The sequence below is a fragment of the Ursus arctos genome, unplaced genomic scaffold (assembly GCF_023065955.2).
Source record: "Ursus arctos isolate Adak ecotype North America unplaced genomic scaffold, UrsArc2.0 scaffold_30, whole genome shotgun sequence".
NCBI classification, from domain to species: domain Eukaryota; kingdom Metazoa; phylum Chordata; class Mammalia; order Carnivora; family Ursidae; genus Ursus; species Ursus arctos.
In genome coordinates, this window is record NW_026622986.1 from 12,375,894 (window position 1) to 12,399,010 (window position 23,117).

Below are 23,117 nucleotides of genomic sequence, written 5' to 3' on the forward strand. Positions count from 1 at the left end.
TTTACTAACCTGAAAATGAACACGTTAGACTTTATGACCGTTAAGTTGCCTTCTAGCTCCAAAGCTATTTGGTTGCGTTGGTAAAATGATGTTGAGGTTTAAGGACAATTGCAGAGAAACATTCAACACATGCATGAAATTTGGCAAATGCCTTCTTCTGTCACTCTTTTATAGTTGGGTATGTGTCTTGTTTTTAATCTGAAAATCATCCAGATTTTCAGACTCAAGGGTTTCTTTTTTTTTAAAGATTTTATTTAAGTGGGGGGGGGTCCTGGGGGAGAGGGAGAAGCAGGCTTCCCGCTGAGCAGAGAGCCTGCTGTGGGGCTCTATCCCAGGACCCTGGGATCATGACCTGAACTAAAGGTAGACGCTTCACCCAACAGAGCCACCCAGGGCCCCTGACTCAAGGGTTTCTTATTTTACCTAGTGGCATTGCTCCTTTTCCATTTATTTGAGACTTTTTGTTTTTCCTTCTTCATATTCTGGGCTACATTTTTCTTGTTTCCATACAGTTTATAGTTTTACAGTGTCTTTTTGACATATGGGAACCAGGTGTAAAACATTCTGCAGGATCCCAAAAGCCACTAAATGATATTTGAGACCCCAAGATCATTGTAATTCATTAGCCCCACATTCTGACCAGTGGTCTTTGAAGGCAGCATCAATACCGGGGTGCTTGCAAGGCATCATTGGGATGCAGAAAAAAATTTTCATATCTAATTATGACATAGTAATAATACAGTTATTATTTAATCTCATCCTTTTTAATTATCTTTATGTGCTTCAGAATGCATTAATTAATATAGTAGTAAATATATGGAGAATATCTAGAGCTATATCTCTATTGAGTATGCTTGCGCAAAAGTTTCTTCTTCTTCGGGATGTGTGATTAAAGAGTTCGGAGGCCAAACGTTTGCCCCTAGAAAATTCTTAATCTCATAGTAACATATAAATGTACTACAATCTTATATTAATATAAAACCTAATGATTCTTAGACTTTGTAAACTTATTATTGACTATTACCCTTATTTATTTGCTCCTTTATCTGTAAAATCATTTGGGTCTTGTATTAGAGTTAGAGTTCCTTGGTTGTAAGCAACAGAAACTAACTCTGACCAACTCATGCAAGGATACTGAAAACAACAGTGACAGGCTTACAAAGTCAAGGGAGAAAGAAGCTGGGCCATCTGGCCTCCTAAGAATAGGGCTGTGGCAGCCCTGGTCCTCAGGAGCAGCATCACCTGGACCCATCCTTAGAGCGCTGCCATGGGATGACTCAGGTCTAATTACCATCCCCCAACCCAAGTGTCCACTCCACTCAAGATTCACATTTCCAAGGAAAAGAATCTGAATGGACTACCTTGGGTCACATATCACACCCTAAAAAACTTTTTTCCGGTATCTTTCCATGCATATTTATTTCCTGTGGAGTGTGGCAGGAAGGTCCTTTCCAACGATCCATGGTTATAAATTCAGGCACCAGGACATGACTACTTGCTAAGAAATGTCAACTCGAGTGACATAATCTTTTCTTCATATTCAAAAAGAGAATAAAAATATCACATGATTACTCTAAAAGGTCATTTCCCTGCCCAGAGCAAAACTTTTGATTTTTTTTATTACTTGGTTGTGGTTTTTTTCCCCTTTCCCTTTACATTTCAGTTAAATGACATTTGAATTCCTCAACTATCTTTATGAAAGTGAGACAAAAACATTCAACAAGGATCAAGTATAATGTAAATTTAAATAAATAAATAGAAACCCTTAGAATAAATCTTAGTAAATTTAGAATCAATTTTAAATTGAATTGATTTTAACATCCATTTGTGGGTCATCTGGGTGGCTCAGTTGGTTAAGCTTCTGACTTCCTGATCTCAGGGTCCTGGGATTGGGCTGTATCTGGCTCCACGCTCAGCAGGGAATCTGCTTGTCCCTCTCCCTCTCCCCCTCCCCTTCCCCCCACTCATGCTCGCACGCGTACGTACTCTCTCTCTTAAATAAAAAAATAAAATCTTTTTTAAAAAATCCATTTGGTTTTCCCACTTACATAAATAAATTACAATACTCTGATACTATTATAAAATCTAAGCTTAATCACTTCTTTTAATTTCTGGAAAAACACAATATGAAATATTTAGATTTAAATTTAATTTTGCTGAAGGTTAAGATGCCTGGAGTAGAGGTGGAGGTAGAGGGTATATTCTGGAGAAATGTGCTGTTAAGTGATGATGCTCTTTCTTCAGATTTACTGTTAGAAAATATTTAAGGGATAATCTTCAAGCACAAATTAGAAAATCTTCCTTGAATTTGAAAAAATTATTTAGTGAGGATATTTTTTTTCTGTCAAATAATTAACTTTTTCAAAGGCAAAACTTGAAAGCCGTAGATGAAGATTCTGTTTAGGACAGGATTTATACATTGGTGGAATAGGTTAGGTCTTTGTGAGATGCACTTAAATGGAGGTGAAACATATCCCTCTGCCCAAGTATATTCCACCAATATTTAAGCATATTTCCATCATCAAAATACCCTTTTGGCTGGATATGGCCATTGAGTTTCATGATAAATGTCAAATGCCAACTTGGAAGAATCAAATGTATCCAAGTTTAAATCTTACTTAATACCTTTGTCCTACTTGACTTATAAATAGGTGGAGCCTAAAATAAGTGTGACACCTGGGAGGTACTTTTCGAAACAGGGCAATCAGGGGTCACTCAGTTGGTTAAGCGTCCGACTCTTGGTTTCAGCTCAGGTCATGATCTCAGGGTGGTAAGATCAAGTCCTGCATTGGGTTCTGTGCTCAAAACAGAGTCTGCTGGAGATTCTCTCCCTCTGCCCCTCTCCCTCCTCCCCTCTCTCTCTCTAAAATAAATAAAATCTTCAAAACGGATATCAGGGAGTGGAAGCCCATGGTTTGGGTGTAACCCATCAAGTTCAGAACAGGTCAAGGGAAGAGCACTGGACAGCTAGAGGTACCCAGGTCTGCCTACATGAGGAACAGAAACGTGAAATGCGAGGACAGACTTTACTCCTAATTTTTGTAAGGGTCAATTATGATTATATGTTACTAACCAGGTGTAATTTATGGGATGACATGATTGAAATATTTGGTTACACCTCTTCATTGTAGTCCTTCCTTCTTTAATCTCTCTAAAGGAAAGAACTGATTGTATTTGTATTGTTGTATTAAATAAGTGCTGTTAATTTGAAACTTCTAGACAGATGGGATTTGTCCAAAGTTTCCATGTGATGGAAAATAATATTATTCATATTCACAAATAACCTACTATGTGCATACCACCATAGAAATATTCTCAAATTCACCAGACTTTGGTAGTGGGCAGAGGAAGGAAGAGGGAGGGGAGGAGGCATATCATTCAAGTAACAATTATATGCCAAAGTATGTAATACAGACAGTTAAAAATGTAGAAGCTCAAAAACTAGAGATTAGTATGATCAGGAGCAGATTAACTGTCAGCATAGGGGAATAAAATTTGAAATGGTGCATTTAAGATGGAGACGTTTGGTTATGAGAAACAGAAAATTAGAGGACCATTCTATATTTTGGCTATGATGAAATCCTGACTTAGGATATTTTAATGTGAAGTTCAAGTCCCATGGCAGCATTAAGGGAACAGAATTTTAATAGTTTGTAAGCAAATTTGCTGCGATTGTAGTCTCTTTGCATGAGTAGTTAATACAAGAATTGAAGTCTTGTGTCTTTCTTTCAGGTGTGTCTGCACAGCTCACCAGTACTCGGTACCGTCGGAATACATCCGTAGGAACGCCATTTTGGATGGCTCCTGAGGTCAGATAGTTTTGAGAGGGGCAAATGTAATATTTGATCTTTCCTGGCTTTCCTTTTCATACATACTCTATCTCCATATGTTTTGGAAGGTACTAGAAGAAAATGTCAGTTGTGTTGTTTTTATGCAAAATTTTTGCATGTGTGAGAAGGAACGTGGGAGGTGCTCAATACATGGACGGTGAATGAGCATATGAGTAAATGAAGGCTTGAATGAATGAATCAGATGAGGTAAAGAGACACAGCTTGCAGCCTTAATTTTCTAGTAAATTTGCTTTTAGTCCCAGCATGTATCTATATTATTGATATTTAGATTCTGGTTTTACATTATAGTAGAAATATTATGAAATCCCTAGCCTCTGTTTAAGATCAGATTTTCGCTGATTAACCTGTATCACAGGTTCCTACATTGAGTCAGTCCTGCTTGGGGGCAATGCTCAGCTTGGGCAGACCCTTTTCAAACCATTACCTTTGGGAAGTTGTGGATAAACTGCCAAAATTGCTGAGGGAAAAAGTTTTCTAGAATCCCATCTTCTCTCCACAGCCACTGTTAATGCCTTTAATCTTTTTAATTATGTTTATCAGTAAAGAACACTTAGGTTCGAAAATCTCTCTTCAACCCCTGGGAAAGGTTCTGCTATTTATTTACCATTTTCCAGGGAGAGAAAGGAGGGAAGTGGTTCAAATACTATGCTAATATTGCAAAATCTTAGAATGAAATGTGTTTGGGGATTCAACCCTTGTGTGCTGCTTCTATTTTAATACTAATTTAATTAGCACTTGCAAAAAGTGAAATGTAAATGGATTATAAAACATAACATAGAGAAAGGATACATTATCTTAAGAATCTTTTAAAAACTCCAATGGATTCAAAAACTTTTTTTAAAGATTTCATTTATTTATTAGAGAGAGAGAGAACAAATGGGAACAGCAGGCAGAGGCAGCGGGAGAAGCAGACCCCCCTCTGAGCAGGGAGCCCTACGTGGGGCTGGATCCCAGGACCCTGGGATCATGATCTGAGCCGAACGAAGGCAGATGCTTAACCAACTGAGCCAGCCAGGTGCCCCGGATACAAAAACTTTTAAACAGGGTGTACTCTTGGAACAAAAATAGGAAGTATAGTCATATAAACAAAACCAAAATTGAATAAGAGAATCTCAAGCGAGAGTTTCTTCAGTTTGTTCTGATATATTACTAGTGTTTTAAAAGCTTATGGAAAAAATTTAAATGTGAGAAATTAATAAAATACAGGGATAATATTAAACAGTGCAGCTTATTTATGTATATTAATAATATAAGTACTATAATATGTAATAATTGTGTTATTACTTGATTAATATTAAATAATTAATAGCCTAGCTTTATATTTTCTGTGTTAGAGTAACAAAGCCATTGTTATGTGTTTAAGTTTGCTTTTATTAAAAAAGCAATTTTGATTAGATCTTGGAACCAGTCTCTGAGTAAAAGAAAATATTTTTATCTACCTAAAATTTAATTACCATAGTATTAAATGAGTTAATAATTAAAATTGACACTCCTTAATATGCAATTACCAGACTGTCATTTTACTGAAAGTCATTATTTATTAGTAAGCCTCTAATAGCACAAACTGGGTTTGAAAGTACTTTTCTGCTTAACAAACCAGTGGATGTTACCTAAAGAAGAAAGTTTCACTGTGGTCTTTTCAAGCTGTCGTGTAAATATGTGTATGTTCCAGATTTTGTGCATATTATACTTATTTTTCTGCAATAAACATTTGCCAACTTACTAATGATTGGCAGTATTTCAATAAATTTCCGCTTATCTAGAATTGTTGAAGTATATATATTTTGAATAACCAGCTCTCTAGCTCGTGAAGGCATGGCATATGTACCAGCTCTATGTTATTAATGACAAATTTCTTAGATTTAGAAAGCAGCAAGGTAAATAAAATTTAATGTATTCTCCGTAACTAATGGTATAGAATTATTTCAGTGTTTTTAGGGCCTTAGAGGCAAGATTGTTCAATTATCAGATGAACAGTGAAATTCTCTATTTGACATTTTTAATTTAAATTCTAGTTCAGAGGTAGCATTTGTTGGTTACATAAAATTGTCCTTCCCAGACTAGAGTCTGCATGTGTCAGGATGAAAGGGACAAGGGAAATAGTGACCGTGGTAGGTGACCATATCAGTTTTACAAACCATGACACTTTGCAGAGAAAAAGGGGATGGTGTTTATAATAACTCCAGGAAAGCATAAACTAAGGATGTCTTAGGCAAATTGGAGCATAAATTCACCCAGCCTTTGGCAAGATATTTCTAGACCACATGTATGAAGTCATAAAGTAATGAAAAAAATTGGTGGGGCAAAATATATTTTTATACTAAGGAAGACAAAGAGACAAAACAGAACAGAAAATTTATTATGAATGTGTTTTTTAATTTTTAACAGCTTTATGGAGATATAATTCCTATATCAAAGAATTAACTCATTTGATATGTACAATTTAATGATTTTTAGGTGTATGTTCACGGGGTTGTGCATCCATCATCACGGTCTAATTTTAGAGCATTTTCTTTCCCCCTAAAATAAACCCCTTACTCGTTAATAGTCACTCCCCATCTCTTTCCGAGTTTCCTACACTAGGCAAACTCTAATCAGCTTTTTGTCTATGGAATTGCCTATTCTGGGCATTTCATGTATATGGAATCATACAATATGTGGCCTTTGTGTCTGGCTTCTTTCTCTTCGTGTTTATGCATGTTGTAACTTATATCAATAGTCTGTTCCTTTTGATGGCTGAATAATATTCCATTTTATGTTTACACAATTTTTGTTCATCCATCACCAAGTTGATGGACATTTGGGTTGTTTCCACCTTGGGTCCACGTTGGGGCTATTATGACTAAAACTTCTGTGAATATTTGTCACATGAATGTTTAATACAAAACTTGGGACTTTTATGCTTGCTTTGGCTACAATGCTTGCTAAAGTCACAAACTTCACCTCCTTTTTTTTTTTTCATTTTCTGCTAGGTGATTGCATGTGAACAGCAATTGGATACCACTTATGATGCCAGGTGTGACACATGGTCCCTGGGGATCACAGCCATTGAGCTAGGGGATGGAGATCCTCCACTAGCTGACCTGCATCCCATGAGAGCGCTCTTCAAAATACCAAGGTCAGAGGACTAATACGGAGTATTTGTCTTTCTTCCTCCAGCCAGTGGGCGCTCATCAGGGAAATATTCAATATATGTCAGCACAGTGGCCTGGAATATCTTTCTGCCTCTTCTGAGACACTATATTTATTCAGCGGCTTCATTTCCCTGGTTTAAGTAACAGCTTTCTCTTGATGCTCAGTGTGTCTTCCTTTTGCAAGGATTTGAGCTCTAAGAGCAGCAGTTCCTCCCACTCTTTATCCACTCTCAAATTTGTCAGTAAGGCCCTGGTCCACAGTCGGTGCCTCCGTGATTGACTTTGCTTCACTCTATCAAGCCCATGATTTTTTTTTACTACTTGCTAAGACTTCTCTTTGGACGTTTAAAATGATATTATTAAGAAAATTACACACAAAATTTACTGATACAATAGCAATGGCTTTAAATATGTTAGTATTTGAACATATTCATATAAAACAGTAAACTTAGAATAATCTCTTTGGAGCCATGAAAGCAGTTTCCTATCTGTGTAGACCCTTCCCCTTCAGTGTGTATATTGACAAACTTTCCCCTGTCTATCCTGTTACTAATTAAATACTAATTTATAGATGTTTTGGTTAGTTCCTGAATATTTCAGAAAACTGATGTGAAAAGACTGCCTATTTTTATGATTCATGTGCTCTCTTCTGAGGACTGTCTAAAGGATCGTGCCTGGGACCATAGTCCCAGTGGAATGCACCCCCAGGGCCTGGGGTGACGGGGTCCAGGGCAGTGGTAGGGTGGTAAGTTATATAGTTTTATTAAACAAATTTTGTCATCCTAGTGCCTATAGTACATAGAATCATAAACAAAGCCCTGGGGGACAGTTCTCCAGTCCTAAAGAAATAATGCCAATATATTATATTCATGTCTAAATGGATCCATTTGGAATATTTAGCATGTATTTAAATTAGTTAGAAGACCAAAGAATTTGAATGTATTTTTCATCTTATCTTTGAACTTCCTGTCTGATATATATGTTCTGAATTATGCTTTTATCATCCTTTACATAACAATTTCGATGTCTGTCTCAGGTCTAGTTATTTGTAAAATATGCTGCTAATTTGATAAGTGGGGAAATATGATTACAGAAAAGAACAGAAAACCTGCCCTATATCAGGTCTAAGACATTGCATTAAATTTGAGGAAAACAGAAAAAAATCTACGTTTCCTAATTCCTACTGTCACTCAGTCTGTAAGCTGAATGTACTCCCTGAGCCATTTTAATTATGGCTTAAAATACCAGAGTTAGCGGGATGTTGTTTTTCTTGGTGATGATGCCAAATGGACAAGGAATGACCCCATTGATGTTTCTTGGACCTGTGAGCAAGGTGCTTCTGGAAACTGAATCCTCTTGCTTATTTCTTCTTACTTCTGCCACCAGTATATCTCTAGCATTAAGGTCTTAGAACACTAACTGTAGAAATAATTAGAAAAAAAAAAAGGGATTTGAAAAGCTACCCTGTTCTGAGTGTTCTAAAATCATCAAAACTTTGTTATACTCAAAGCAAGCCAATAAATCTCTTAGAAAGGAAATTTTCAGGAGGACGAGAAACAAAGCAAGACTACTGGGGAAGAGAATTACTTCTTTTAATGTGCAAATCAGCAACCTTCAAACAGTCCTAAGAATTGTACAGTGAGCTCTAGGCGTGATCGAGGGTAGATGAGTGGCTGCACTTTTCTTTAATGAGCCTTTACAAACTGTACACTAATTTCATTATAAGCTATTTAAGGAGTAATGCAGAACGGAAGACAAAGTGTTTCCATCCCACTAATGAAAACAAAGAGCTGTTAGGATTAGTGGAAAGCAGTATTTCAGCAAATTCAGCCATCATGGTTGATCAATGCTGCTTGATTACAGACTTAGATCAGCTTCATTTCCAAGGGATGTGCCTTTGTATTCATGAACATGCCAAAGAAGAACAAGATTTGTTTGGCCTAAAAATAAGGGCAACTAATAACACAATCTTTTAAGTGGCATTCAGAGCTTTCCAGCTAATCATATTTTCCAGTTCCTTACTTTCATAACCTTGTTTCCAGCAACAACAGAACGATGCCTGACAGCATTCGGCTGGGCCCCTGCTGCTAGTTTCCCTCGTATTCTGAATGACACACCTTTCAGATCACCTCTGTACCCTGGATATTCCTCAGAGGCTTCTGCAGGATTCAAAGTAAAATAAATAAATACATACATACATACGTTCATTCGTTCATTCATTCATTCATTCCCCAGTTTTTGCTGTTTCTGTTTTGCCAAGTATTGATGTTTCCCCCTGGGGCACTCAAGTAAAAGCAAAAAGATTCCTTAAAAGAAAAAAAATTATCAGAAAAATTGGGTCCTATATTAAGTGCTTTCTGAGAAACAAGGAAGCTGTCATTTTATATGAAGAATGATTAATAACTAATTATCTGTCTTTGAATCGGGAAATTGTGGTCATGCTTGATTATGGCTGGCAGAACCTCTGATCACACTTGTGCTGTTGTCTGTCCAGCTCTGATTTTGCACTGACTGACCAATGTGCACAATCCAACCTTGATTCTTCTTTTTCCAGGAACCCACCCCCCAAACTAAGGCAGCCTGAGATATGGTCAGCAGAATTCAATGACTTCATCAGCAAGTGAGTAACGGTAGAGTCTTTTAAAAAAAGATACCATCCTGCTAGAACTTTGAAATGTGCCTTTTGTAACACTTCTGAATCTCCTCCTTATTTCTTATCTATTAAACAACCCCAGAGGGTTTCTGTGATTGTCTTCAAAACCAGCATTTTTACTATCTTCTGAATGTTCAGTGAATCCATTATTGCTCAAATAACGATCTTAGGGTCATGTTCATTTGCTTAAAGACAGCTATGCTTCTAAGATTGCTTCATGGCCCATGAACACATCCTTCCGTCCACCTGCCTTTTGTAAGCTACGCCCTCCCATCTCCCACCTCCTCACCCACCATGGGTTCAGTGTGCTATTTTTAACCCTTCGTCTGTCTGTATCACTCATTTCTGTTGCAGTCAGGCAATTTTCATTGCAGTCGGTGAATCACATAATTGTATCGATAAAATGCTTATGTATTTGAAATTCAGTGAATATTTTTAATTTGACGAATATTTAGCACAAGTGCAGCAGCTCTGGACAATCGACTGGAAGATATGAGTCAACAGTTTCTGAGTATCTGCCCCACAAACCTGTTTTCACAATCTTACTATGTCCTCACCATAAACAATAATAATAATAATAATGATAATAATAATAATAATAAATAAGGTAAGGGATGACCGCAGGTTGTAAATGGGAGACAGGGGACATTAAGATTACATATGTCAGGGGTGCCTGGGTGGCTCAGTTGGTTAAGCCTCTGCTCTCGGCTCAGGTCATGATCCCAGGGTCCTGGGATTGAGTCCCAAGTCAGGTTCCTTGCTCAGCGGGGAGCCTGCTTCTCGCTCTGCTTCTGCTGCTCCCCCTGCTCATGCTCACTCTCTCTCTCTTAAATAAATAAAATCTTAAAAAAAAAAGATAATGTATGTTAGACACCACTCAGAAAATGTAGAAAGGGCAAAGAAAGTGGAGGAATCAGTCATACATATACCACAATTATTGGTTTTTCTACCAAGAATATCTCCTTATTCCTTTATTCCTATGAAGACAAGAGGCTTAGATTTGAGGGGTGTGAAAACCCAAGGATTGATAGTCCATTTTGTTCCCTAGATTTCACACGAGCATCTGTTACTGAGTATGGACTGTGCTCTATGGAATATTTGATAAAGGGCAGTCAAACGTCACACATCTCCTGGGAGAATCACTGGTAACTGCAAAGGGCTTCCCATAATTTGTAGTTGTGCCCCACGTCTGTGGTCTTTCCACACAGATCCTCAGTGGAACTTGGTGACTTTGACACATTTCACACGGTTTCACCTCCGAAAAGCCTTTCCTGATAGCCTTCTGCCCTGTGTGCTGTTGCTGCTTTTGGTTCCTCTTCTGCTGGGAACACCCATTTAGATGCCTCTCTTCCCAGTGAGACAGTAACTGCGGAGCACCTGACATGCCTCCCTTGTCCCTGTAATGCCACTGTCCAGCAGCGTGCCAGGTTCATACCAGCTATTTGATACAGTGTTAGTGGGATCAAAGAATTTCATATGTGACTGCACTCAATCCATTGAGCAGGTGCTACAGATGTCAGAAATGGATGCATTCTGTTGAACTAAATGATCAGGAAGAGTACTCGTTCTTACGTTCAGGTATCATCATCCTGACTCCTTAGCTTATTTTACCATCCTTGGGAAATCCGTTACTGGTTAAGCCCGGGAAAATAAATTGCCAAATCATCATCCCAGGAGGAATAACAGTACAGATTAGAAATGCCACTGCCGGGGCGCCTGGGTGGCACAGTGGTTAAGCGTCTGCCTTCGGCTCAGGGCGTGATCCCGGCGTTGTGGGATCGAGCCCCACATCGGGCTCTTCCGCTGTGAGCCTACTTCTTCCTCTCCCACTCCCCCTGCTTGTGTTCTCTCTCTCGCTGGCTGTCTATCTCTGTTGAATAAATAAATAAAATCTTAAAAAAAAAAAAAAGAAAGAAAGAAATGCCACTGCCCAAGTCAAGGCATGGGCTGCTTCTTCCTCTTTTTTTTTTTTTCTTTTTTTTCTGTGTCGCCAAGTGTCAGCCCACCTCTGAGCAGTTGTCTCACAAGCACAGATCCTCTGAATCTCAGGATGGGAAGGGTCCTGGAAATGGATACAGCCCAAACTATATCCAGAGCGTAAGAGTGGCCATCCCATCAGGATGTCCTCATCCCTAATAAAGGTGATCCTACCCAGTACAGCCCATTCTAACTCTGGTAAGCCTCACTGTTGAAAAGTTCTTTCTTATGCTGCCCTGAAGTCTCTTTCTCTCTTAATTCCACGAATTGATCCTGGGTTCTTTGTCTCTTGTGACCAGTGAAAACCGGTCTAATCCCTCTTCCGAATATTTGAAGACAGCTCTCATGACTGATTCAGTGTCCCGATTGTTCAAATGTCCGCCCTGTGAAGCTGTTTGAAGTGTCCTCACTAACTTTATCCTTTTTCATGCTACGATCTCGTTGAACCTACCAAGAGGTGTAGCGTGCTTTAGTACATCTGCTCTACGTATAGACCTCCAGAACTGTCCAGTGATGGGGAATTTAAACATCCCCAGCGCGTTAGTTTAACAGTTTTATCACGCAGCAAGAAAGAGACCAATGGAGAAGCCTTTAAAAGCATTAGGGGAGGGCAACGGAAAAGTCACTTTTAATTTTAGATAAGCTTTCAAACTGTAATGACTACGATGCTTCATTCTTTAGCTGCTGGCTTGTAAAGGAGACAGCAGGCAGACCGCATTTAATCACCACTACGCCAGCATGCTTGCTGGGGCCCTAGGCAGTCCTGCTTGGTCGGGAGTTGCTGAGGCTACATGGCATTGCTCACAGATGTGCCCACTTTCACAGACATGCATTTCATCATATCGCAGGCCAACATTCTTGAGATATGCTTCCCAGGACGAACATTTGTGAGAAGCATTGCTCTCTTGTGTTTCAGTAGTTTTTAGGAATATGAATAATAATGTCAAACCTCGAACTTATCTAGTAATTACATGTTTGCTCTTTCTTTCTTTCTCTCTGTCTCTGTCTCTGTCTCTGACTCTCTCTCTCTTTTTTATTTGCCGGTGCAGGTGCTTGACTAAAGATTATGAAAAGCGTCCAACAGTGTCAGATCTTTTACAGCATAAATTCATTACTCAAATTGAGGGCAAAGATGTGATGTTGCAAAAACAACTCATGGAATTCATCGACATTCATCAAGGCATGGGAGGCACAGAAAAGGCCAGGTAATCAAATAATATCTTCATTCGCAAAGTCCAAACTTCATTTAACAATGCTGAACAGTTTTATAATGCAGTAGTTGTGAAGGTAAGAAAAGAACTCGTTTAAGATAGTTCACTGTGGTTCCGAGATAAGGGGATACTTGCATGAAAAGTGAATTCACATGTTGAGTTGCATCCCAATACTGGTAGCATTGCTTGCAGCATTTTCTAAACAGCTTCATCAGACTAAAGAATGTAAACTTCAGTAGATGATTAGTATTGGCATGTATTTTCTTGTGTTTTCTGCTCTTCTGTAAAGTTAAGGTATCTTACATTTGAGATTTAAAAAAACATAAACCTTGAAAGACTCCCTGATAAGTGTTATTTCTTGGTATCATTTCTTCTGGCTGAACTGTATTCAGAAATCATTTTAAATATCATTACTCCTACTTCCTATTTGGGTTTCTCATAATCTACTATGTATAGTTTATGTAATATTGAATATGCTTTTTACTTATTATAGATAGTATGTATGTTTATTTCGGGGGATTTAGAAGATATAGAGAAGTATATAATAAAATCAATCACATATAACATTTTAATCTGTAACCTTTAAGTATCTTATGAATGGATATATATTTTTAAAAAATTAGAATAATATTTATATGTGTTCTGGAGCCTGCTTTTTTTTTTCTTTGTAATCCCCATCACCTATTTCACCCATCCCCCCGTGCTCTCTCCCCTCTGGCAACCACCAGTTTGTTCTCTGTATTTATGAGTCTGTTTTGGGGTTTTTTTTATTTGTTTATTTGTTTTGTTTTTTAGATTCCACATATAAGTGAAATGATAGAATATTTGTCTCTCTCTGTTGGGTTTGTTTTACCTAGCATAATATCCTCTAGGTCCATCCGTGTTGTTCAAACGGCAAGATCTCATTCTTTTTATGGCTGAGTAATATTCTGTTGTGTGTGTGTGTGTGTGTGTGTGTGTGTGTATCACAATATATCACATCTTCTTTACCCATTCACCTTTCCATAGACACTTGGGTTGTGTCCGTATCTTGACTATTATAAATGCTGCCACAGTGAACACAGGGGTGCATATATCTTTTCAAATTAGTGTTTTCCTTTTCTTTGGGTAAATAGCTGCTAGTGGAATTACTGGATTGTATGGTATTGCTATTTTATATTTTTTGAGAAATCTCCATACTGTTTTGCACAGTAGCTGCACCAGCTTACATTCCCACCAACAGTGTGTGAGCTGTCCCTTTTTTCTACATCCTTGCCAACATTTATTATTTCTTGTCTTTTTGCCACTAGCCTTTCTGACAGGTGTGAGGTGATATCTCATTGTGGTTTTGATTTGCATTTCCCTGTTGATTAGGGATCTTGAACATCTTTTCATGTGTCTGTTGGCCATCTGTATATCTTTGGAAAAATGTCTATTCAAGTCTTCCCATTTTTAATCAGATTATTTGTTAGCGTTGGGTGGTATAAGTTCTTTATTTATTTTGGATATTAAATCCCTTATTGGATATATCATTTGCACATATCTTTTCCCATTCAGTAGGTTGCGTTTTCATTTTGTTGATGGCCTCCTTTGTTTTGCAAAAGCTTTTTATTTTGATGTAATCCCGATAGTTTATTTCTGCTTTTGTTTTCCTCGCCTGAAGAAACATATCCATAAATAATGTTGCTAAGGCCAATGTTCAAGAGACTACCGCTTGTGTTGTCTTTTAGTTTTATGGTTTCAGGTCTCACATTTAGGTCTTAATCCATCTTGAGTTTATTTTTGTGTAAGAAAGTGGTCCAGTTTCATTCTTTAAATGTAGCTGCCCAGCCTTCCCAACACCACTGAAGAAACTGTCTTTACCCCATTATATATTCTTGCCTCCTTTTTCATAGATTAATTGTTCATAGAAGAATAGGGTTTTTTTCTGGGCTCTCTATCCTCTTCCATTGATCTATGTGTTGGAACCTGCTTTTTTCCACTAAACAGTGAATATCCATGTCATTAAATGCACGTCATTCATATCATTCTACGAGAGATTTTTTTAATTGCTGCAAGCATTACCTTGCTTGACTATTCAGTGATTAATTTAAATAATCTCCTATTATTAGATATTTAGGTTGTTACTAATTGTTTCTATCTCTAATAAGTAACATTATAATGAACAGAGCTGCACATGGATCTCTTATCTACTTAAGATGAATTCCTAGAGACAGTGCCAAGTCAAAGAGTAGTCTTTTGTAGTTTCAGGTTATTCTTGAGAATTCTATTAGTTTCATTTAAGGAGCATATCACATTTAAGGGCTAAGTTAGGAGAAGTGAGTAGAAAATAGTGCATGACTTAAAAGGTGATTCTATTTGAATTCCTGTCAGGGGTTACATGTTTCATTCCTATTTGTTTATTGCCTCACTGTGTGCCAGACATTGTTAAGACTTTATATTATCTCATGTATTCTACAACATCCCTGAGCGAGGTGTTCTAGTACACTCCATTTTTACAACTGAGAAGAACCAAAGTTTGCAGATTAACTAATTAACTTATACAAGGCTGCACAGGTAATGAATGACGTAGCAGGAATTCAAATCCTGATCCCTAAGCCCAGGCCTTATTCACATGAGTAGACAGAGTAATGACGGTAGACATCTCTGGAGGTAATAGGGCTTGCCTATATGAGTTTACAGCCTTGCTGGAGAGACAAAACTCATACCTATAGTGAGGAAACATTACGTTGTGAGTGGAATGAGTTACAGAGAAGAAGGAAGGAGGCATGTAGTTTACAGTGAGGAGGTGGCCGTGGGCTCATACATGTCCTTCCTTCCTTGTTTGTGTGTCTGCAGTTCCATAGTCAGCCACAATCCCATTCTTCCCAGAGCAGGTGGACAAACAGCAAGCAGACAAACAAAACGAACAGAAATTGAAGTGTATCAGCATTGTGTCAGGTGCTCAAGAACTATGTCAACAACTATGAGGAATTTGAGATTTTACCTTATTTGCAAGCATGTTGGTGGTTCTTGCCCCACAAGTCCTAGTGCTGATATGGAATGGCCTAGATGGATGGGTATACACAGTGGGTTTGCCACATAGCGTAGGAACCTTGAGCTTGGGAAACTGTGGTCTTTGAAAAGCAAAGGGCTAATGAACCTGCCCCAACTTTGTCCTAGAGCAGACATTATCTTTACTATCCTGTTCAGCAAACAACAAAACTTTCATCTGGAGAGAGACGTTATCTCTAACTTCCAAGACCATTTGCTATATAAGCATCTTTGAAAATATAGTCTGGAAAAAAGCTAACATAAGACATACAGAAATGGGAGAGACCCATGGATAATTTTCTCCCAACATTCAAGCATCGTAAGAATGGTTGGATTACACAATATTTAGATTCTAAGCCTTTTGCTCGAAGTTCCAGAGATCAAAATAAAGAAAAAAATTATTGAAAACAACTCTATGTTGGGCACTGCGTTAGTCTCAACCCTTGTGTTTCTGAGTCACAAAATTGATTCTTGTTTATCTTATTAAGGATTCAGAATATGTTTTCAATATGAGAACTTCTGTTTCACTCAGTTGTGGAAAATTTTCAGTCATCAGTCTGTTAAATATTGATCTCTTGCTCTTTTTATTTTCTACTTCTAAGAGATAAATACTGCAACGTCGCAATATACATTATGTGTCTTATACTTTCTCTTTTATGTTTGTCATTCCTATATCAATCTCTGCTATATTTTGGGTGATTTCTTAAAACTTGTTTCTCAATCCACTAATTCTTGGAATAGGACTAGTCTAGAGTTACCCTTGTATACTTACTTTTCATGCTGATATTTCTGTCAACAGCTGTATTTTTCATTTCTACAATTTCTTACTTTTTGTAAACATTCTTTATTCATATCTGACTTTATATCTGGCTGTTCATATCTGGCTAATTTATTTTTTTCTTTTTTTTTGGTGAATGTAATTCTTTTCTTTTTCTCTGTAGACTTTTCAACAGTCATTTTTTGATTTGCATTTCAACCAGGGTGAATTGTCCTGATTATTGAGTTTATTTGTTTCCTTAATATTTGGTTTTCTTCTGGGGTTTAGAATTTTGGTTTGCTCTCCCACCCGGCATGGGAGGGGTTCTGCTCTGCTTTTTCTTTTCTTCTGCATTCTCTTCTCCTATTTTGGAAGTTTTGCCTTTGCCATAATCTGGCTTCAGGAGACTTTTGGCCCAACAGGGAATTGAGGATATTGCCGATCTGGTCATGGAGCCAGTAGGAAGTAGACCCCATGTCTGTGCTTGGTCTTGCCATTGCAGGCACTTGACTCCATAAAAGGAAGAAGATGCAGAATTTTTTCAACGTTCTCTTCCAGGTAGGAGACACTGCTCCCCACACTCAGCTGCATTCTCTCTACCCAGCTTTGGTCAGGGCCTTCCGTGTAAGTGGGGCATTTCATTTCCTTTACCATCTAGGCCTCTTCTGCCTTTTTCTAGTCCTGGACTTTGTGTCAGCCTATGGTTTCTATGCTCTTACCCAGGGTGTATTTGACCTGTTAGGTCCACTATCATGCTCATCTTGTTTTGGAGAATGTCTTTTTAATTTGACTTAAGTTAAAGACAAATTTCTTTGTCTTTTTAATTGACTTAAAAATATTTTGAAAAATATTTTATCTTCCATAAGTGTATATTTGGAGGGGGTGGGAGTAGAATTTGAATCATTAATGCACAACACCCTTTGACCACAGATCTTAGTCTCCTGTCATAGGAGGAGGAAATGTTTTCCTGATCTCAGCACTTTTATACTAGTTCTGAAGTGGGAAACATTCAGGCAAAAGAAAAGATGCTGCGGGGTGCCCCTGGCAACACCTTGGGAAGTAGTCTTCAAGATCAGGCGGAATGACTTGATTTGGTACAGTTCTCCACACTGGTAAAGTTGATCCAAAATCTGACTGTACTAAATCAACATAGTTAACTCAAAGCTGACATTTTTTTGTATGTGATATTAGCCTTTGAAATTGGATTGATGTATGTATTTGGCTGTATAATTTTTTAAAAATCATAATTCAGTTTTAAAGAAGATTGTCGTACAATAAATTGAATACAAACGAGTACTTTAAATTTCCTGACAATAGCAAGGGGACAATGTTAGAAGGCACTGTGGGATGGATACAAGAACTTTCTTTTTTAAGTCAAGTTGTGGAAAAATAAGAATCAGACCGGCGAGAGACCAAGTGACACTTGGAGAAGTAGTAGAACTCAGATTTATTTTATGCTGGGGGACCCAGATGAGCTCGAGCTCAAAATTCTGGGCCCCGGGCAATGGGGTTATGGGGCTTTTATAGGGGACTGCTGGCAGTCAGGTTCCAGGGGCTATGCTGACTTCTGGTAGGTGGGTTTAAACTGGGCAAGTGGGGGCTGCTTTAGGCAGGAACAGTAGTGCAGGGAGCCTGTGGTGGGAAGCCTGTTTACAGAAGCAGAAAAGGCTGGTTATCTCTTGCTCCCAGTAGGTCTTCTGGTTATCTCTAGCTTATTGTTAGTAACTTTCCACCTTCTGGGGCCTCCCAGCCTGGGCTTGCTCTGAGTGATTTTCCTCTTCAAAGGCGTGAATATAACAAGTTACTCTCATAATTTGCTCAGCTACTCTGAGGAATCAAGACGCATATGCATGCTGCAACTGCTTCTATGACGGCCTCTCAAACCACGGAAATGCATTTTTCACAGGAGTTAAATTGACAATGTTAAAGCGCTGGCTGAATCAGTAAGAACTTTAAATTACAAAATATTTTAAAAGAGAAGTTTGGGGCACCTGGGTGGCTCAGTTGTTAAGCGTCTGCCTTCAGCTCAGGTCACGATCCCAGGGTCCTGGGATCAAGCCCCACATTGGGCTCCCTGCTTGGTGGGAAGCCTGCTTCTCTCCCTCTCCCGCTCCAACTGCTTGTGTTCCTTCTCTCACTGGCTTTCTCTCTCTCTGTCAAATAAATAAAAATCTTAAAAAAAAAAGAGAGAGAGAGAGAGAGAGAAGTTTGGCTCTTGAATCCAGTATTTTAAAGTATTCAATTGCCTGATTGAATGGAAATAGGTAAGAGTCATTTGTAATTGAAATATACTATCCAGCGTTCTTGACTAAAACAACACAAGCCAATTTAAGAAGAAAAGCAATTGAGTGAAAAATACCAGAAGGCTCAGAGAGTGGAGAGGAAGGCAGTGAGCCAGGCTTAGGCCTGAAGCAAAGGAAGCCTTAAATAAATAGCCTTCCCCAAGAGCTACCTGCTAAGAAGCCACCACTGACACCCACACTCCGCGCTCCAAGTCCTGCAGCAACACTGGTTTCTGGAATGCCACAACCATCCCAAAATATTTCTAAACTGACCTTGAGCTTTGTCACTCCCTCAAGACTGTTCCATACAACACCATCTGGTTCCCCATGCTTAGATCACAGGTCCATGTTATAGGTGAAAAAAGCGGTGAGAAACACTTGCTTCTCCCTTACATCCAGTAACTGTGAGGCAGAATCCTTTCTTGCAACCATCTTGGAATTTCTTCCCACAAAGGAAGGACATTTTGAGATACTAAAGCAATGAATTATGTAGAATATGGAAACAGGTTCCTGAAATTCTTTCTTTTCTGTATCTTGAACATTTACCTTAAAGTGTTATTTAAGGTATGATTTGCATTCCTTGTAAGTAAAGGAAAAACCTAGCCAAGTACCTACTTGAACGATAAATTCCAAATTAGGATTTCATTTTGTGGGGTGCCTGGGTGGCTCAGTCGGTTGAGCTTCCAACTGTTCGTTCTGGCTCAGGTCATGATCTCATGGGTTGTGATCTCATGGGTCATGAGATCAAGCCCCACATCAGGCTCCACAGCTAGCTATAAATAAATCAATAAACAAACAAATCTTATTAAAAATTACATTTTGTGGTGCTTATATTATTAACATGTTACCTTTAAAATTTTCTTTTGCTTTATATACAAAGCAAAATAACTTAAATATTTTACTTGATACCCTCCATATGCTAGTGGTGATTAATTTTGATGTGTGTAAATTCTGTTTTGCATATAATTTTACAGAAGCAAAAAGGAATATTTGTAAGAATTTAGTAACTCAAGCATAGTTATTTCTTAGGCTAAAAATACTGGCTGTATTTTGTGGTAGTCTTACAATCACCCCACTTGTCCCAGCATATATGGTTTTCAAACCAGGATATAAGGCAACTTTGAGACATATCTGGAAGGATTAACAAATGAAAGACAAACTAAATTATCTAACCATTCAGTACTGAAAGCCTGGTTCAAGCTGTCAATTCTTTATTTAGGTATAAGACTTTATGTCATGTAAATTCAGTTGAATGGGATTTTGATTTTATAAAAAAAAAGAAAAGAAAAAAACAGAAAAATCAGTAGGAGGTAATAATAGGGTTTTTTCAGTGTGATACAATGCATGATTCTATTTTATTCTCTATTTTCTGGGCATGATAATTTTTCTCTAATGGCTGTAACTGTGTCTTTGTGAGAATTATTCACCCTTTGGAACGTTTACTCATTTCCCTTAATATGTGGGAATTTTAAAATTCTTATCCTGGCTGCTCTTATAATAACCATTCTTTTGATTCCCACCTCTACAAGAATATTTCAAAGACATTTAAAACTGAACATGTCCAAAATTGAATTTATGCTGTCCCACCCAAAATTAGTTCTTGGTCCCTTTCTTATTAATGGTACCACCACTCAATTCCTTATGCCAATCAGAAATCTAGGGATTATCTTGACATATTCTTCTTTCCTACTTTCTGTTTTTAGTCCATAGCACAACTAAATTTCTTATGTCCCTGTTCAACCCAACACCAATGGTGATATAATCCTTGCCACCATGGAAATCATGGATTGAGATAATCCCGATGTCTCAATATTTATTGAGGCCATTGTGTAAAGACCTGGATCATGTGCTACCAAAAGGGTCTGATGGCTAAAGCATATATAGTCTGTTCACCTGGGGGCTTACTTTTTAGTAAAAGGGATAAGGCAAGCGTGTAAATAACCATTATACAAAGTAAGACGTTCCAATCCCATGAAAGGAATACAGTGTCCTATGAGGGTTAAAAGAAGCAGAGAATGTTTATGGTAAAAGGAACAGGAAGGTTTATCTAGGAGGTGCCTTTGAATCAGCATTGGGATAAACAGGACTTAATCATGTATGAAAATAGAGTTGCCACCCGCTGAATGTTATTTCTAGAAAAAATAGCCTGAGAAAAATCATGAAAGCAAGAGGAAAGACAGTGCTCACAGAAAGACAACCATTTAATCAAAGTTGTAAGGGGAAAACTCAGAAATATGGTTGGAGATATCCACAGAGAGCCGACCACAGGGAGAGCACTGAGAGTCAGACAAGAGGTCCGACCAGTATTCTTGACAGCCCACACTGGGGATGCCCCTGGGGCACCCGTTTCCTGCTGTGCACCATCCTTTCATTGGTCCGAAAAGGTAAACTATAGATACAACAAGACAGACTATAGCAGTACTTTTGGATGCATTTTGCTTGTCCCCAGTATTTCTTCCTAATTTAAAGCTTTTATATATATATATTTTTTTTTAAGTGAAAGAAGTTGGTCTCCATCATGTTTAATGATCAAGACATTAGTGGCTAGTGTTTGGCTATTTGGAGATGACAAATCTATTGATATATTTATTTCTATGTATTTGTGGGATGCTTTAATTGTTTAGTGTGTATGTCTGTGTGTGCACACTTACATTCTAAGTAAATTTTATTTTGGAAAATTCCAGTTTTATCTTGGTCAAAATAAGGGGTAAAGAAATTGTCCATATGAGATCTAAGAGAAAAGTTCTCATTAAGGCACGAGCTGCTGACAGTGCCTGTCCAAGATAGGAAACTGAGAAAAATGACAGGTAGAGCTGGGGGAATATAGTAAGGGCCCATCTAGGGCCAGGAAATTTAAAAAAGAAATGATAACTTATCCTTCCCCTACCCCCATAATATTTCCTTATGCCTTTCTTTACTATTTCTTCTTCCAGAAAAGCTCCCAAATAAGAGCTAAATAGCTTTTAAACAAGGTCCCTGGAAGGAATTTTGTAAGAACAGTCTATTGAATAAGCATCCCATGGGGAAGACCATTATGAGTATCTCTGTTTTTAAGTCACAATAAATAAAGGAATTCAAATAAACAGGAAGAAGAAGTTGTTAAAATGTCCTAATAAGCTGTAAATAATTCCTAGTACTAAGTTACACTAATGCTTCAGAATAAAATGCTTTACAAACAGAGTAAAAAACCACCAAGGAAAAGGAAAAAACCATCAAACACGGGGAAAAAAAAGACTTGCTCATGGTCATTTTATATCCTGTCATGCAGAAGAGCTGGGGCCAGAACCTATTTGTCCTAACACCTTGTTCCGTTCCTGTCTGTATCATGCTGCCCTTTTTTTTCTTTTTCCTCCAGAGAATAATCATACCGAAATAGACTGTTAATTCAGGAAGGGAACTTCTCTTCCAGTTCCTTATCTGAGAGACCAGAAAACTGAAGCCCAGAGAAATCCAGTCCTGCCAATTCAATAGCCCGTTCGTGGCCAGCACAGGGCTATAGATCAAATCCTGTGATTTTCAGACCATCACTCTTACTAGTTTCTCTATTCCTCACCAGAAGTAGAAACTGGCATTCACAAAGCTGGTGATACAGAGTTTTTGTTGGACTTATTTGGGCTGCTTTTTATGATTTACTCATAATGGGCATTTTTGCTTCCACCAATTTCTTTGAGATCCTGCAGTTGGAGTATACGGAGTAGCATGTTCAAGGGTCAAGGAATCTTTGTTCACGTTTCCCTAGACTTCTTTGTTTTAATTAAGAGGGTAGTGTATAGAAATAACTAGGTCTAAAATGGCAGTCTAATTTACAGCATCTTTGAAATATTTGGGATATAGTCATGTACTAACTTCGTTTTAGTGACTGCTTGACAAGAGTTGATGATTATCAACATCGTGATCTTTTCATTTCTCTTGGAGAGAGGCCCTTATCTCTGTGATGAGTTTAAGGATTTGCATTTGTTATTAGTAGGTTAAGTTATCAGCAAGGGCCAACAAAATTGCATTAATTTATAAAAAACTTCATCCCATTTCTCTGCTAATTACTACTTGAAGTCGTACCACACTCCAAGATTTCTTCTAGCGTGCTATTTTTCAGTGTTTAGTTTTATTGAATTCTGAAAGGACAAGTTCACAAGTTCTCAGCGGCTCCCAGAATGGCACTGATGACAGCATCCCCCCCCCCCCCATACTCTCACCCTGGCCATGAGGCCACTTGCTATGCATTTTCATTCCTCTCTATTTG

General features: G+C 38.1%; 1 protein-coding gene across 1 annotated transcript in view; it reads left to right on the forward strand.

Moving 5' to 3' along the window:
• The window catches only part of MYO3A (myosin IIIA), a 240,290-nt gene that overhangs the window by 56,278 nt on the left and 160,895 nt on the right, over positions 1-23,117 (forward strand). Inside the window, exons 7-10 of the mRNA XM_048219508.2 lie at positions 3,733-3,809; positions 6,824-6,969; positions 9,540-9,605; positions 12,665-12,820. Of these exons, the coding sequence (XP_048075465.2) occupies positions 3,733-3,809; positions 6,824-6,969; positions 9,540-9,605; positions 12,665-12,820 (445 nt within the window). The remainder of the gene's footprint in view (positions 1-3,732; positions 3,810-6,823; positions 6,970-9,539; positions 9,606-12,664; positions 12,821-23,117) is intronic.